The 15,363-nt window shown below is 41.2% G+C and overlaps 1 protein-coding gene across 13 annotated transcripts in view; it reads right to left on the reverse strand.

Moving 5' to 3' along the window:
• Positions 1-15,363, reverse strand: part of LOC123961830 (metabotropic glutamate receptor 8-like) — a 151,442-nt gene that overhangs the window by 14,951 nt on the left and 121,128 nt on the right. For all 13 annotated transcript variants that reach the window (XM_046037557.1, XM_046037569.1, XM_046037567.1 and 10 more), the window contains 2 exons: positions 12,495-12,634; positions 10,196-11,131 (listed from right to left, as the gene is read on the reverse strand). In XM_046037557.1, coding sequence (XP_045893513.1) covers positions 10,196-11,131; positions 12,495-12,634 — 1,076 coding nt within the window. The remainder of the gene's footprint in view (positions 1-10,195; positions 11,132-12,494; positions 12,635-15,363) is intronic.

Here is a 15,363-nt window from a genome sequence, read left to right on the forward strand (position 1 = left end):
TCGCATTCCTTGTGTCAAGCCACTCTTGAACAAGACACAGCGTCAGAAGCGTCTCGCCTGGGCTAAAGACAAAAAGGACTGGACTGCTGCTGAGTGGTCCAAAGTTATGTTCTCTGATGAAAGTAAATTTTGCATTTCCTTTGGAAATCAAGGTCCCAGAGTCTAGAGGAAGAGAGGAGAGGCACAGAATCCACGTTGCTTGAAGTCCAGTGTAAAGTTTCCACAGTCAGTGATGGTTTGGGTGCCATGTCATCTGCTGGTGTTGGTCTACTGTGTTTTCTGAGGTCCAAGGTCAACGCAGCCGTCTACCAGAAAGTTTTAGAGCACTTCATGCTTCCTGCTGCTGACCAACTTTATGGAGATGCAGATTTCATTTTCCAACAGGACTTGACACCTGCACACAGTGCCAAAGCTACCAGTACCTGGTTTAAGGACCATGGTATCCCTGTTCTTAATTGGCCAGCAAACTGGCCTGACCTTAACCCTATAGAAAATCTATGGGGTATTGTGAAGAGGAAGATGCGATACTCCAGACCCAACAATGCAGAAGAGCTGAGGCCACTATCAGAGCAACCTGGGCTCTCACCTGAGCAGTGCCACAGACTGATCGACTCCATGCCACGCCGCATTGCTGCAGTAATTCAGGCAGAAGGAGCCCCAACTAAGTATTAGTTGGTGTTCAAGTTAGTAGTTAGTGCTGTACATGCTCATACTTTTCATGTTCATACTTTTCAGTTGGCCAACATTTCTAAAAATCCTTTTTTTTTCTATTGGTCTTAAGTAATATTCTAATTTTCGGAGATACTGAATTTGGGATTTTCATTAGTTGTCAGTTTTAATCATCACAATTAAATGAAATAAACATTTGAAATATATCAGTCTGTGTGTTTTTCACTTTTTGAATGGAATTACTGAAATAAATCAACTTTTTGATGATATTCTAATTATATGACCAGCACTTGTATATGTTGAGAAGGAGTATGAATTGCCACAACGTGAAGACAACAGACCAACTAAATACCCTAGTGAGGAGGAGATAACGAGACACAGGTGAAGTTAATCAGACAATCAGGGAGCCCACAGACAGGAAGCATAACAACACAATGACACCAGGAGCAGAGCAACTTCAAAATAAAACAGGAAACACAAACACCAACATCCCAGAACCGTGACAGATGGATTGCAATGACATTAAATACAGATATATTTATGATCCCCACATGATCCTAATGATCAATCCTACCTTTGTGGTTACCACTGAAATGTCTCGACAACTATCAGATGGATTGCCGTGAAATTTTGGTGATCCTGATAGTTTTGTCCCCTCAGGATAAATTGTAATAACTCCATCAGTTAAAAATAGTTAATTTGTTTTAATCAGGGTGGATCATCTCCAAACGTGGGAAGGGGAGGGGGGTGTTACAGGGGCCTCGGAGAGAGACGGTGCAGGGAGTTTACAGATGAAGTTTTGAGTCAGCACTTTGAATTTTCACCACAGTACTCTGATTACTGGGAGAATTCTAAATCAAAAGAGACAAAAATATACCTTCTTACATCAAAGCTGTTTAATTTACATCTCTGCTGTCTTTACATGTCATCTTGTGTGGTTTGTAATCTGCGTTTTTAGCATCTGGAGACATAACCTACATGTGTTAAGCAGGAGTGAAACATATTTTATTGTGATTTTTATTCTCCCAGATAAATCCTGGCAGTGTGAAGTGGTTGCAGACACTGAAAATAACACTAATAATAGCACCGTTAGCATATTAATATTAGAAAGTAGCTCATCAGTTGAGGTCAGAGGAGTTGGATTCCCGAGAGGAGCAGGAGCTGTGGGTGGAAGCTGCATGTTAATCTTCTCTGGGATCCTCCGACTGAATATCAAAGCCTGGTTCATTATGTATGGAGGCAGCGTGACTCTCCCAGCGGCTCTGACTCCTCTACCTGCCTGTGAATGTGAACGCCTCCTAGGGGCAGCCGGCGTTGCGTTCAGGGCGCAGCCCCTCTAATGTGCTTATTAGTCATTCTCTGGCTTCCCTCTCTGTGCTACTGTAAATGTCAGGAATTTGAGTGTCCTGCCACAGATTCACAGCCTGAACTAAAAGATCAGCTGATTAGTTCCAGTCCACGACATTTTGTATAGAGCCCAATTTTCCTTGGCTCTATTTCATACTGGTTCTGGAAGTCTTTTCAGATCAGATTTAATTTGTCATGTCAGGGTCAGATCAGTTTTGGACTGGGTATAAAATGTAAAGAACTCTATTTTATGGTTAGAACAGTGGCCAGCAGAGACAAAGTTTGAGATTGAGCGAACAGAGTTAAGACTGTGTTGTACAAACAAATCATTCAGCGTGATGGTGATGTTTGTTTGACTGCGAGCTTTCAGACCAGCCGGTGAATATTTTACAGAACAGTAGGAAATAACACACTGAATTTCTCACTTCACAAATAGACATTAAGCTTGATAAATAATGTGGTGAAAGGCTGACAAAGCAACAGACAAGTGTGTGATGAGTTAATTACTACACAGGATGACAGAAACCCTCTGCTGTCACCTTTATCATCTGGAAGGTTCTGCGGTCACACAAGTACAACCTCCTGACAACTTCAAGTACAAATAAATATGTGTAGCAGGAACAGATATCAATAAATGCTTTGTTTCAGAGCAGTGTTTTAAGGAGACGTTTTAATGGAGACGTTTATTAAGTCTCACTCCCACAGCATGACAGAGAGGAAGCGAGGAGGTTTACAGCAGTAATGGCCTGAGGTGCTTAGATATCACCAGCCCCCTCACTGACACCCCCTCCACCAAAACCAACATGGAAATTGCAGCAGATGCAACACCCATCTGCGGTTGCAGTGACTTTACTATGAGGTAGGTAATTTTCCAGGGCCCCCATCTAAGAGGAACACTTTGTTCACCAAGGGGCTGGAGAGTGGTACAACAATGAGTGTCTGCAGGCAACAGTGAAGCATGGTGGAGGTTCCTGGCAAATTTGGGGCTGCTTTTCTGCAAACTGAGTTCGGGATAATGGTCTCCTCAATGCTGAGAAATAGAGGCGGATACTTATTCATCTTGTGATATCGAAGTCATTAAGAATTATCTTCAGCGTAAAGAAGAACAAGGAGTCCTGGAAGTGATGGTATGGCCCCCACAGAGCTCTTTTTGGGATTACATGAAGAGAAAGACTGAGGCTGCCTAAATCCACAGAAGGTCTGTGGGGAGTGTACCTGGTCATGTGTCCCTGAAAGAATTGATGCTGTTTTGAAGGCAAAGAGTGCTAATTTGATTTAGAATTTTTCTTTTGTTCACTCACTTTGAAAAATATAATCTGTTAACCTGTTGATTTCTGAAAGAAGTCTTACTTTACAGCATTTTTTCCACACCTGCCGAAAACGTTTGCGCAGTATGTGTTCAACAGAATTCAGTGCTCATTATGCAGAATGGCCCCTTTCAGTGTCATTATTATTATTATTATTATAGATTATATTACTGTATTATTATTACTAATGCGTTAACATATAAGCAACATTTTTTAAATTACATTATACAGTGTCGGGTTGTTCATTCAAGAAAATGTAATCATATTTTAGTAAATCATTATGCATCTTGCCCTGCAATGGACTGGCGACCTGTCCAGGGTGTACCCGATGTCAGCTGGGATTGGCTCCAGCCCACCGCGACCGCAGGATAAGCGATTGACGATGGATGGATGGATGGATTATGCATCATGTATGTCAAATGTTTATCTGCAAAGGAACCAGTAACTCCAGCTGTCAGAAACTTGTACATAGCTAAGTAAAAATTATATTTGCATTTGAAGAGTAGTGACAGGAAGAAGAACAAACAGAAAAGGAAAATTTCTCGAGTAAAGTACAAGCGCCTCAAGAGGCAGATCTTTTTAAATAAGAAAATAATTTACTTGGTTATTTTTGCATAATTGGCTGTTCCATTGATTAGTTCATGTAGTAAAAGGTCGACAAACAAGCTACATGATTGCATTCATGGAAATGAATTCTCAATCAGTGAAAGGCTCACAATAAGGTATGAGGGAGACCTTGTGCCAAGGGGCACCTAGGGACCTAAACTTTTTGGAGCTTGTGGTGATCAAAGTAAAGACAAGCTTGACTTGATCTCCCTCTTAAACACTTGGGTCACATCTGATTCTTCTTTTGTTTGTAGAGTCTCAAAATTGACATCCTTCTGTCAACGTTCCTCCCATCAAAGTCAGTTTGGAAAGCAGTGAGACGCGCAAGCAGCAGTAACCGGAGTCTTTGCTGACAAAATGATACCATTTTTACATCCAGCTTTACAGTCGCTGTAAGACAGAGAAATGATGATGATGAAACTACAGGAAATTATTTTTCTCTTAACGGGATATATTGCATTATGGAGAAGTGAAACTTTTCTGTTGATGTGTGAAAAAAACAACGGTCAAATAAATCTGGGGGAGGCTGGCAGAAAGACGAAGACGTCTGGATGCTGAGACGAAAGTAAAAATGTTTCTGAATAATTAAAGAGAGTGTAAAACGTTCCAAAGGAGGGTTTGCACAAGTTTTTCCTAAGATATGTAAAGTAAGACCCTGATTCCACCTGGTATTAACATGTTATCTGTATCTGGATATTTTGTTTGGACCATGCAAAACACATCAATGCATCTACATAGAAATTACTGACAGTAATGTTGTGTATTTTTTTTTTTTACTGTTTTCTTGTCATTTGTGTGCAGCGGCATGAACTTGGCTGAGACTCTCTGAGCAGCTCCAACCTTCAGTGTGAGTTACAGTGACTGGAAAGGCCAAACTGACTAAACTCACTAAATGAACAGGCCGACCTCTGACCTCTGTTTATTTACAGCCATCAATGAAGTCTATTTTCCGACAGTTGACATTTAGCTTTGAGAACAACTCCAAAAGGACTTCAGTCTTACCTTTGATTTATGCTTGTAAACAAACTGAGCTAGAGTCAGAGTAGCTAGATTTTCATTGGTTTTCACTTTTCTGTCCCTCCCTTCTCTACCTGACAGAAGAGTACACACATATTGTTGGGATCTCTATTATGAGGATTTCAGGACCTCAACAATGTTGTTTGGGATCTAACACAGGCTCGTGTGTCTCATGGGAAGGTTGAAGACCCGTCAGCTGGATGAGGAAAAGCCTGCACCTGATGTCCATACAGGACAAAGATTAAGAGACCAGTCACACCTGAACCTCATTAACTGTCATACATACAGACTTTATTTAAAGTAAAATGTATAGCAGTAAAGAAAGTTGTGCACTTATTGTTTTCTGAACTTCTTTCTGTCAGGACTGAGTGCCATGCCTCTCTCTGAGGTGCTGATCCTGCTGCTGGGTGTATTCTGCGGCGTAGTTTGACACCAAGTTTTTTAATTAGAAAGTCTTGTTGAGTGTAGTGTTGTTTTTTTTTTGTTTTGCGGAGAGAATAACTCCTGAAATGTTTCTTAGGTCTCACTGCACTCGTTTTTTTGACACTTTAACAGCTTTTATTGGTACCCATCTCCCGAGCATCAGAGATATCAGTGAGGTGGGTGCCTACGCAGAGCCGAAAGGATACTAAAGGACAGGAAGAGAGGCAGTATGCCGGTGCGGAAGCTTTTTCCCCCAAGCTATCAGACTTTTTAAACTCAAATTCATCCTCAGCACTGCCCCACTGATTATAGTTTATTTTTGTTTACCATCTTCATAATTGCTTTTATATTACTGTATACTGTCTGCTCCTGAGCAGAAGGGAGTTATAAACTCAATTTCACTTTTCAACCTGTTGTAATGTGACAAATAAATCTACCTTGTACCTTTCAGTGCCTCTGCCTTCACAGAGTGATTGCACCTAAACTGAAACACCTCGCAGCACTTAACCATCATTTCAACTGTCACTTCAGCTTTTTGGACAAATTCTGCCACTCAACTTTTTCAGTGCTTCAGCTCCAGGTAAAACTTCAGACTCAACATGTTAAGACTTTTAAACTATTTCAAAAGTTTCAACTGCAAATTTTCAGCAGTGAGAACAAGTATAGAAACTCTAGCCATTTCTACTCTTAATGCATTCACTAGAAACCTACAACCAAGCACTAAAAATAAAGAAAGTTCTGCACCTATTGTTTTTAGAACTACAATACGATCTGCTGTGATTCACACACACAATTTATTCCCATTTCTTTCAGTGCTTACATGTCACTCAACACTTCAACTGTCAGAGCGAAACTTCAACTGAGTCTTCCCTTCAGCACTTTTACTTCCACGGATCCAGAATCTAACAGACTCTTCATCTTTGTTCAGTGATTATACATAAACTTAAACTTCTTTTGTTCTTACTTTAACTTCAACTGTCACATAACCTCTACTTAAACTCTTTCAGCGCTTCACCATTCGGTAAAAACAGTTTTCTGATACCTTCATTTTCAGCTATCATTTCAATACAGAGTTATGTTAAAATCCTCTAGTATATAGCTAAAATAATAGTTTCTCAGTTTCTTAAATCAACTTAGACGTGAATGGAAGCAGTTGGATTTAAATTCTAAATGTTTACTTGAAGCACAGGTGTTCGATTTACCTAGTCTGATTATATGAAACCCGTCACATTATTCACAGGTTTACAGCAGGCAGGACGGGTCAGTTGGAGCTGCAGCAGCAGGCTGATAAAGAGTCCAACAGCAGAAACAACAGTGTTCAGTGAATAATGAATAAGAATGCCTGAGGTGTTTGTTGTGTTTCTCCCCACAATTAACAGCGTGGACGCTCCAAGGCCTGTCTGCTGTGTGATTACAAAAAAATATCCATCCATCGTCAACCGCTTATCCTGCGTACAGGGTCGCGGAGTACAAAAAATATATAAAATACATTTCATTTTTCTCTGTATAATGAACTAGGAAATGTTCTTGTTAGTCAAACATATTCTGTTTCTTTTGGCTGCAGTTTTTCAGTAATAGCCTGAACGTTGTTGCAGAAGAAGTGGCTTCTGTCTGCAGACTTCTGTTCTCTGAAACCTCGTGGAGGAAAGCTGCCGGCTACTTGATGTGACACCTCAGTCTATATGGGGATGGTGATGAAATCTTCAGCTGAGCAAGTCTGAATGTGCTGAGTAAGTTATTTCTCTGGGTAAAAATAACCCAAGGTAAAACAGAAACTGCTGTCGGACATTTCTGGTCCTTATCAGATCAGGGTATCAGAAGAAACCTGAACATTTCAGCTACACAGTTCATCTTAAGACTGTGTAACAAAACCTAAGTAAGGGACTTCAGCAGGGGCGTAGAATTTAATAGGGACAAGTCACTATCAATATACAGGGATTACTTATGGGGCGGCTGTGGCTCAGGTGGTAGAGCGGAGGTAGAGCAGGTTGGCCGTTAATCGGAAGGTCGGCGGTTCAATCCCTCGAAGTGTCCTTGGGTAAGATACTGAACCCCAATTTGCCCCTGATTTGCCCCGCCAGTTTATGAATGAGTGTGAAGTTTCCGTTTGAGCACTTAAGCTCAGTGTATGACTGGTGGATGTAGTGTAAAAGCGCTTTGAGTGGTCAAAAAGACTAGAAAGGCGCTATACAAATATGGAGCATTTACAGTCTTATTGGTAGTTGTGCTAGATGCACCCGTCAAGACGAGGAATGAAAGCGAGCCACAGAGAGCTTTGAAGAATGTAGTAAAAGGACAATTAAAAACAAGTCGTTAATGTGCGGCAGCTACATGCTCCGCTGCTGAGAAGCTTCCAGAGGACTTTGACTTAGAATCTAGTGTGTTTTTGGTAGTTGTCATTCTTGTGGTGGTTTACCATTGAAACCATGAGTGAAGGGAATGTTTCATTTCATAAGAGCTGCTGAAATCTACCAGTACAGCGCAGCAACATGTACCGCTGTTGTTCGTTTGTGTCCACAACAATCACCTGAACTAAACTTCATGGTCCACTTAGGGAGCCCCCTACCAGCTGGGGCCCTGGGTTAGCCGCCCCCACGCACCCACGCTACCTCCGCTTATGATTGAGACTGTTTTGACAACTGCTGTCTCCAAGGTCAAGAATAAATTGTCAAGCACAACTTTTAAGTTAATATGGACAAGAAGTCCTACAGGTGCGTAGAATCATCAAGTACGAAAAAAATCTACATTTCCATCTCAACAGAGCGAACTCCATCTGGTCTGTACACAATGTCATGGTAATTCAGTTGAGACATTTCAGTCTGGACCAGACACAGCCCCCACAAGATGCAGGCTATGTCTGAAACATCCTTGTTTGTTGCGTGGGATCAGAGCCTTGTTACAAAGTCTCACGAGGTTCTTAAAAGATCTTGCATGAAGAAGTTCATGCAGTTAAAATGAGCTAATTGTCTTTCGGGACTGCTGCTGGCTCAGCTGTCAATCAAACTTGTACAAGTTCCCACTCAGAGGCTTGAAGGCTAAAGAAACACTGAAATGCCTTTATCAGAGATCTTGACATTTGAGATTTTTTCATGACAAAATAAGTAAATTTGAATTTCACTTTGACATGATTTTGTGGGACGACTTTTGAAGCCTGACCTGTCCAGAACTCTTCTCAGGCTAAGATTGAAAATCATATGTCCTATCCACATTGGGGTTATTGTCAGTCCTTAGTATCCTTAGTAACTGAACATTAGCAGCTGATAAACTGAAAAAGACTGATAAACTATATTTAGAGGATATCTTAGTGAATCGCTCCACCTGTCCTCTAGATCTCCCAGCAGACACAATAATGAGCAAAAGCCTCCATCTGGCAGCTCGTTTACAGCAAACTCAACCCAAAAACTGTTGTCTGAATGTGCTAAATTTAATTTTGCTCTAATTAGATATGTGTCGAGAGGCAGCAGAGCAGGCTGGGCTGCCCGTGTGGTGATCAGAAACTAATCGATCATCAATTAGTCAGTCAGAACAGAGTATTAACTCCGGTTTGTAGACACAAGTCTGTCTCTGAAAACAATAAACCTCTGTATTTAACATGTGTGGAAACAGAAAATGAGATGTAGTTTAAAGTTTACACAAGCATTAAATTGATTGCACTGCAGCTTCTTATTTGTATTGTCTGATGTAATATATGTTTGTAGTATTTATTTGTTGTTGTTTGGTTAAATGTGCTTTTTTTTCTTCAGAAGACACATTTCAGAACAATATTCAGATAATAAAGTGGAACCAAATCAAAACTTAAATCAAAAATTTGCTAACAACAGCGTATCAGTTTCTGGGGTTACAGGAAAGTCCTGGTCAGAACTGGAACATCTTTGTCAGTTTAGACTAACGTTAGCAGCTCTGTCCTGCTCTTTATTGGACTTGGAAGTTAAAGCTAGCTCTACCCTGCAATAGGAGGATAAGGATAATGTCATCTTTATTTCTGTGTCTTCTAATTAGATTATGGTGTCGATACTGACTTTTTACCTGTTGGTGTTAGCGTCCGACTGTTAGCATGATGTCATGTGCAATCAAGTGCATATTTTAGACCCTTTTAAAGTGTTGTAGCTGTACAACGGGTCTTTCTGTGTCTTCTAATTAGATTATAATGTTAATGTAGAAACAGTCTCATTTTAGTTGGCAATATTGACAGACGCTGTATATAAAATTGCTGCTTTCAAAATGGAGCCCTGCTAGGATTTACAGTAATGCCTTAACCTTATCTGTTAGCTTGATTGCAATCACCACTGGGAGCTTCACCATCACAAACTACAGGATTTCAATACAGAATGTTTCATACAGAATGTGTGTGAGTAAATGCAGATGCTGCAGACAGTGTGTTATTTAGTAGTATGCAGTATAAAGCTGTTAAAATAATTTATTTTGCTAGGAGAGGCTTAGCCGGTTTCCAATTTTGGAAAGCGCAAGTAAACAATAGGAGGAAAATAAATGTTAGTACCCATTATAACATTTTTTTCTAATTAAATCTTGTGTAAAGAGAACAAGGCTACAGCCGATCTCTGACAAACATTATAGCTAGTTGCATTTGTCATAACAAGAAAGACATCTGGGTATTTTTTGCATAGGCCTACTGTAGATTTTGCTTTTGTTTGCATACTGCATGCTACATTTAGGCCAAATCAGTACGTACTGCTATATGGATAGTAGTAGTAGACTGTTTCAAATCCAGCCTGTGTTTCCAAACTCTGTTTGAGGGCTGAATATTAAATAAATAAATAAAACATAAATAATAAAACATGACAGTATATTATTTATCACACACTCACCCGCTCAGCTGACTGTGCCGTGCCAAAGAAGATAGGGATGAAGGCGAGCCAGATAATGCAGGTGGTGTACATAGTAAATCCAATGGGTTTGGCCTCGTTGAAGGTCTCTGGCACGCCACGCGTCTTGATGGCGTAAACAGTGCATGTGACCATCAAGAGGATGCTGTATCCCAGGGAGCAGATCAGTGACAGATCGGAGATGTCACACTTAAGGACACCACGAGCGTTCTGAGGATCCTGCGTGCGCTGCTCGCCGTAGTCCACAAAAGTGTGAGGCGGGTCGGCTGCAAACCACACAAGGACACCCAGCAGCTGAACAGAGATGAGCGAGAAGGTGATGACCAGCTGGGAGGCTGGTGAGATGAAGCGTGGCGCTGTCACTGCCTTCTTGCCCTGCTCGAAGATGCGGTGGATGCGGTTGGTTTTGGTGAGCAGCGCAGCGTTGCTGAAGCACATGCCGAGGCCCAGGAAGATGCGGCGGAAGGAGCAGACTACAACATCGGGTGCGGCAATCATGGGGAAGGTGATGATGTAACACAGGAAGATGCCCGTCAGCAGCACATAGCTCATCTCCCGCCCCGAGGCGCGAACAATGGGTGTGTCATTGTAGCGGACAAAGGTGACAATGACAAAGGTGGTGGCGATGATGCCCAGGACGGAGATGAAGACAGGCAGCAGTGCCCAGGGTGAGTGCCACTCCAGTTTGATGATGGGGATGGCCTGGCAGCCGGTTCGGTTCTGGTCGGGTCTCTTCTCGTAGGGGCAGAGCTCGCAGGTGAACTCACTTGCCTGGAAATGGTATCCCTCGCAGCGCTCGCAGTGCCAGCAACACGAGACGCCCTTCACCACTTTCTTCCTCTCGCCGGTCCTGCAGGGCAGGCTACAAACCGAGGCCGGCAGGGAGGAGTCGCCGGTGATCCACTGCAGGGCCTCCATCTGAGGGGAAGGAGAAGGACCCAGGCTGCTGAACATTCATCTTCAAACTGAGCAGCTGAACAAGATGCTCAGCAACATCATAATTATCAGATATCGACATCTTTTTCACAGGTCTGAGTCAGTACTGATGCTTCAGGCTCAGACTGGTGAAACTACCTGAACATGGGATAAACTCACTCTAACAGGAACATAATATATGGACTCCCACATAGAGACAATATATAATTTGAGTTAAATAAAGCCAGTTATGACACAATGCGCTTTTTTTCTCTCTATTGAGAAAAGCGATAGTGGAATAACAGAATTTCCCTTCCCGGTCAATGGTTTGGTTGCAAATGTAAAGAACCGAATGAGTGAATTGCATTGCGGGTTTCATCACGGCCATCTGCGGTGTTATTATTTATTGCTTTATTGATGACGTTAAGAATAATAAGACCAGATCAGAAGGAATACAACGTCAATCCAGGGACTGACTCAACAAATGGTTCTTTATTTACCATTACCGAGAATGAACACTAGTCTCTAGAATAGTTTGATCATATCAGGTTCTGCATCAACACAGTTTTAATTACTTTTAAAACACCCTAAAATGGTAGAGATTTTTTGCATTTATGAGTTTAGATCGTGATCAGCAGGGGGCAACTCTGCAATTCCACTATCACTTTTCTCAAGATTGAGAAAAACCCCAAACTCTGGCATTACTGGCTTTTTAAAAAGTGTGCTGCTGATGTGGTTCTGTTTGGTGCAGAACAAATCACTGCTGCAGGGCTTCAGACATGACTGCACTCCAAGAAATTATTCATCTTTTATGGAAATTATTAATCTTTTATGGAACAAACAACATGCTTGATTTAGTAAGTGGACCTTGAGTTGAAATCGTTCTGTCAAACTGCTGATTCCAAGGTCAAGAACGAACCTTCAAGCTAAAAGTTCAAGCAGTAACAGAAGTCCTAAAGTGCTAGGAAACATGGAAAGTTTTAACATCTACAATTTCATGGCATACTCAGGTTTAAATGTCCGGAACAAACTTGTATGTGGAGAACTGCTGTTTCTAAGGTCAAGAGTAAAATCATGATTAAGAGGAGGATATTTTAATGAACACACTTGGGAGAGCTGGATTTGAAGCATCTTGTTCGCTCCATTAAACTCTTTATTTCTTCTGTAAAGAAGAATAAATATTTCATCAAATATTTCATCAGACATTGCTACATCAATCAAAACACGACTTAAGTCCGACTTACAACCTTGTTGGCTAAAAAATGCCTGCCCCACAGTAATACTACATGTCTCCATTATATGATTAGGGTTCGCCCTCACTCTGGTTGACAAAAGACAGAAAGACATTGATATTATTGGTCCTTACGTTTAGATGCAGCTGATTGGTCCATTGTCCGATGACCTTGTACTCTGCTATCGACCTGTTGTTGATCTGATACTGGAAGATGTCATAGCGTCCGGGAGCATCCCCATTCTCGTTAAAGGTGACCGGAGTCCCTGCACTTCCTGTAAAAACACAAGACAGATATTTATTTAAGTGTCTCTGTTAGCTGGGACAGTAATTGTATCAGCCTGACTCCACTAGGACTGGGCCGTGATACTGTAATAAGGTAAACCAATATTTTTATTATCGTCATGTGACCAAGCTTGTGTTTTTAAGCTTGTGAACAGTAGCTTCTTGATGCTCGTCCGCTTGTCTCCTCTTCTATTTGTCAGAACTGCTCTTTCCTAGATCCCTCATTAGCAAGTGTGACGAATGTACCTTTGCTTTGTTGGCCTGAGTTGTGGCTTTTTGATTGGCTCCTGGTCATGTCACACAAAGTGCTCCTTCCTCTATATTTTCAAGAAAACGTGAGATGCAAGACAAACAGATACCCTAACCATTGGAGGTGGGAGATGAAATGTGCTAGCACCAACGTGTGTTTAGGAGCAATTTGTGGCTCTGCGTTTCGCTCCAGGACACTTCCACATGTGGGCTGGAGGAGAACTGAACCACCACATGCTCTGCAACCTAAGCTATAGCCACACCTGTTTGATACTTTATTCAGTGAAAACCTGTTACTAGTCAATCCTAAATAATATGAATCCATCCATCCATCCATCTTCATCCTGCGTATAGGGTCGCGGGGAATAAGAATCCAATAAAAATGTTTTTATGAATATGCGCCATGTATGCAAAATATAAACCCTTATATGCTCTAAAAACTACATTCTGACCCCTCTACAAAATGGGACCCTCAAAACGAGGGTACTCAAAACTAAACAATAACAGAAATACGTCACTTGTCCTGCTACCTGAACGAGATCAATAACCGTTTCCTTGTCTTCTTATTGTCAAGGTTTGGTTAGGTTTAGTGTATAAAATCACTTGGAATATCATGGTTTGGATTAAAATTACGATTTTGTAAAGGTTCAATGTCATGGTTACAACAATAACCACTTAATTAAGGTCGGAGAACGATCGTAGTCTGAGTTAAACGAAACCAGCGTTGACTGTAGGGTGAAATCAGGAAATTATTCCCATATTTTGTTGACCCATCCATCCACCATGACCTCCTCCCTCTCTGGACTTTGTTGCTCTCCACTAACATCAACTGACTTCCTACTTTGCGCCAGACGGTCCAGGGCAGTCACAACTACTGCGGTCTTTAGAGGCTTGAAAATAAACAAATGTTGTTTTGGGGCATTTCCTGAAACACATGATGCTGCTGTTTTTCTATGGAGCAGCCTCAACGGCCTCAGTTATCGTTACTGTTTACATTACCACATAGTGAACTATGAACCTTGGGGTCCCCTTAAAGTTTACAGCCCCGGGAGAAGTTACCTGCTTTGTTAGTAATCCAGCCTTACCTTGACTACTTCTACAGAAGTGGGTGTCTGTGCTGTTTTTGAACCACAAAAAATGTCTTCAGTCTATGTCTGTGTTGTCTTTTAAAGCACTAAGATGTTATTTCCTTTAGTTTGGTTTTGATTTTCTCTCAGGTTTTTCTGGCAATGTGACAGCCGGTCTGAGTGATCTTATCACAGTTTTCCCAACAGCTTGTTACCACAACAACCACACAAACATCTTGTTGCCATATTGACTAAATCCATCCTGGCAAGTTAAAATCACATCATGTCTGACACTGTTCATACTTAGCCAGCTGTTAAATATTAATTAAAAAAAACCCATAGGAAAGCATGCGGAAAAAACATTTTCACTTCAACTGGTGACTTCAGTCAGCATCCAAATTTCTGGTCTCCGTCATAATTTCTCCTGAGCAAAGGTTTTACTTTAGGTTTATACTTATATTATCCTATAAAGTGGTTTCTCACCTGACATAGAAAATTAAGCTGTTTTATTCCATATAGTGATTTATGATGCTTCATTTTGTTTAGTTCATGAATCTAATGTGAATCTAAGTGACAATAACGTGAATCTAATTGAAAATGAATGTTTAGTTTACAGTAACAGCGACGAGGAAAGCTCAGAAAATGTTTCCACTGGAAACAAAGGAAAAAATAGAAATCTCTCAGACAGATTAATTAATTAATAAAAGAAAAATTACAGCGTTATTTTGCAGGAACTTTCTAATATTCATAACTTCACTGATAAATTCACAGATTTCAAAAACGGCAAGAGCCTTTCAAGATGGATTAAAGTCTGTTCAAACTACATCGTAGGTTGATTTGAGAGGCAATATGAAATCTGTATATATAATCTGTTTCTTTATTCATGCCAGAGACACAATTAAGGAATCAAATTTTTTAAATCCAACATCTTGGATTACAGTGTTAGAACATCACAAGGCACACTCGGGTGTTCAGTTAATCCTCCTAAAGTTGATGTTTTGTTTTTAGATCCAGTTTCTTGGTCCCTTTTTCTTTCAGCTGCGGTGCTCACTGCATTGTGTTGTTATCGTACAGTAGTGCTGTATTCCTCGCTACAGGGCAAATTTAACATCAGGGACAGCAGAGTCTCAAACGTGAAGCGGATTAGTTTAGAGCTGCAGAAGCCGAGAGGAAGAGCAGCTTACTGGAGTTAAAGAGCAGAACAACGACAACAAAAAAGAAAACAGATTCATAATGAAGTGAGTGGGAGCCGGTTTGTTTCTATTCTGCCCCGATTTCCTTGTTAAACATGAATCAAGGCATCACAAATCACATCAGTGTGGCTATGAATCACCACAGCTCCCCTCAGGATGTAGACCCCCCCCCCCCCCCCCCCCCACCCCCCCCCCCCCCCCCCCCCCCCC

This window comes from Micropterus dolomieu, linkage group LG22, assembly GCF_021292245.1.
Source record: "Micropterus dolomieu isolate WLL.071019.BEF.003 ecotype Adirondacks linkage group LG22, ASM2129224v1, whole genome shotgun sequence".
Lineage (NCBI taxonomy): Eukaryota > Metazoa > Chordata > Actinopteri > Centrarchiformes > Centrarchidae > Micropterus > Micropterus dolomieu.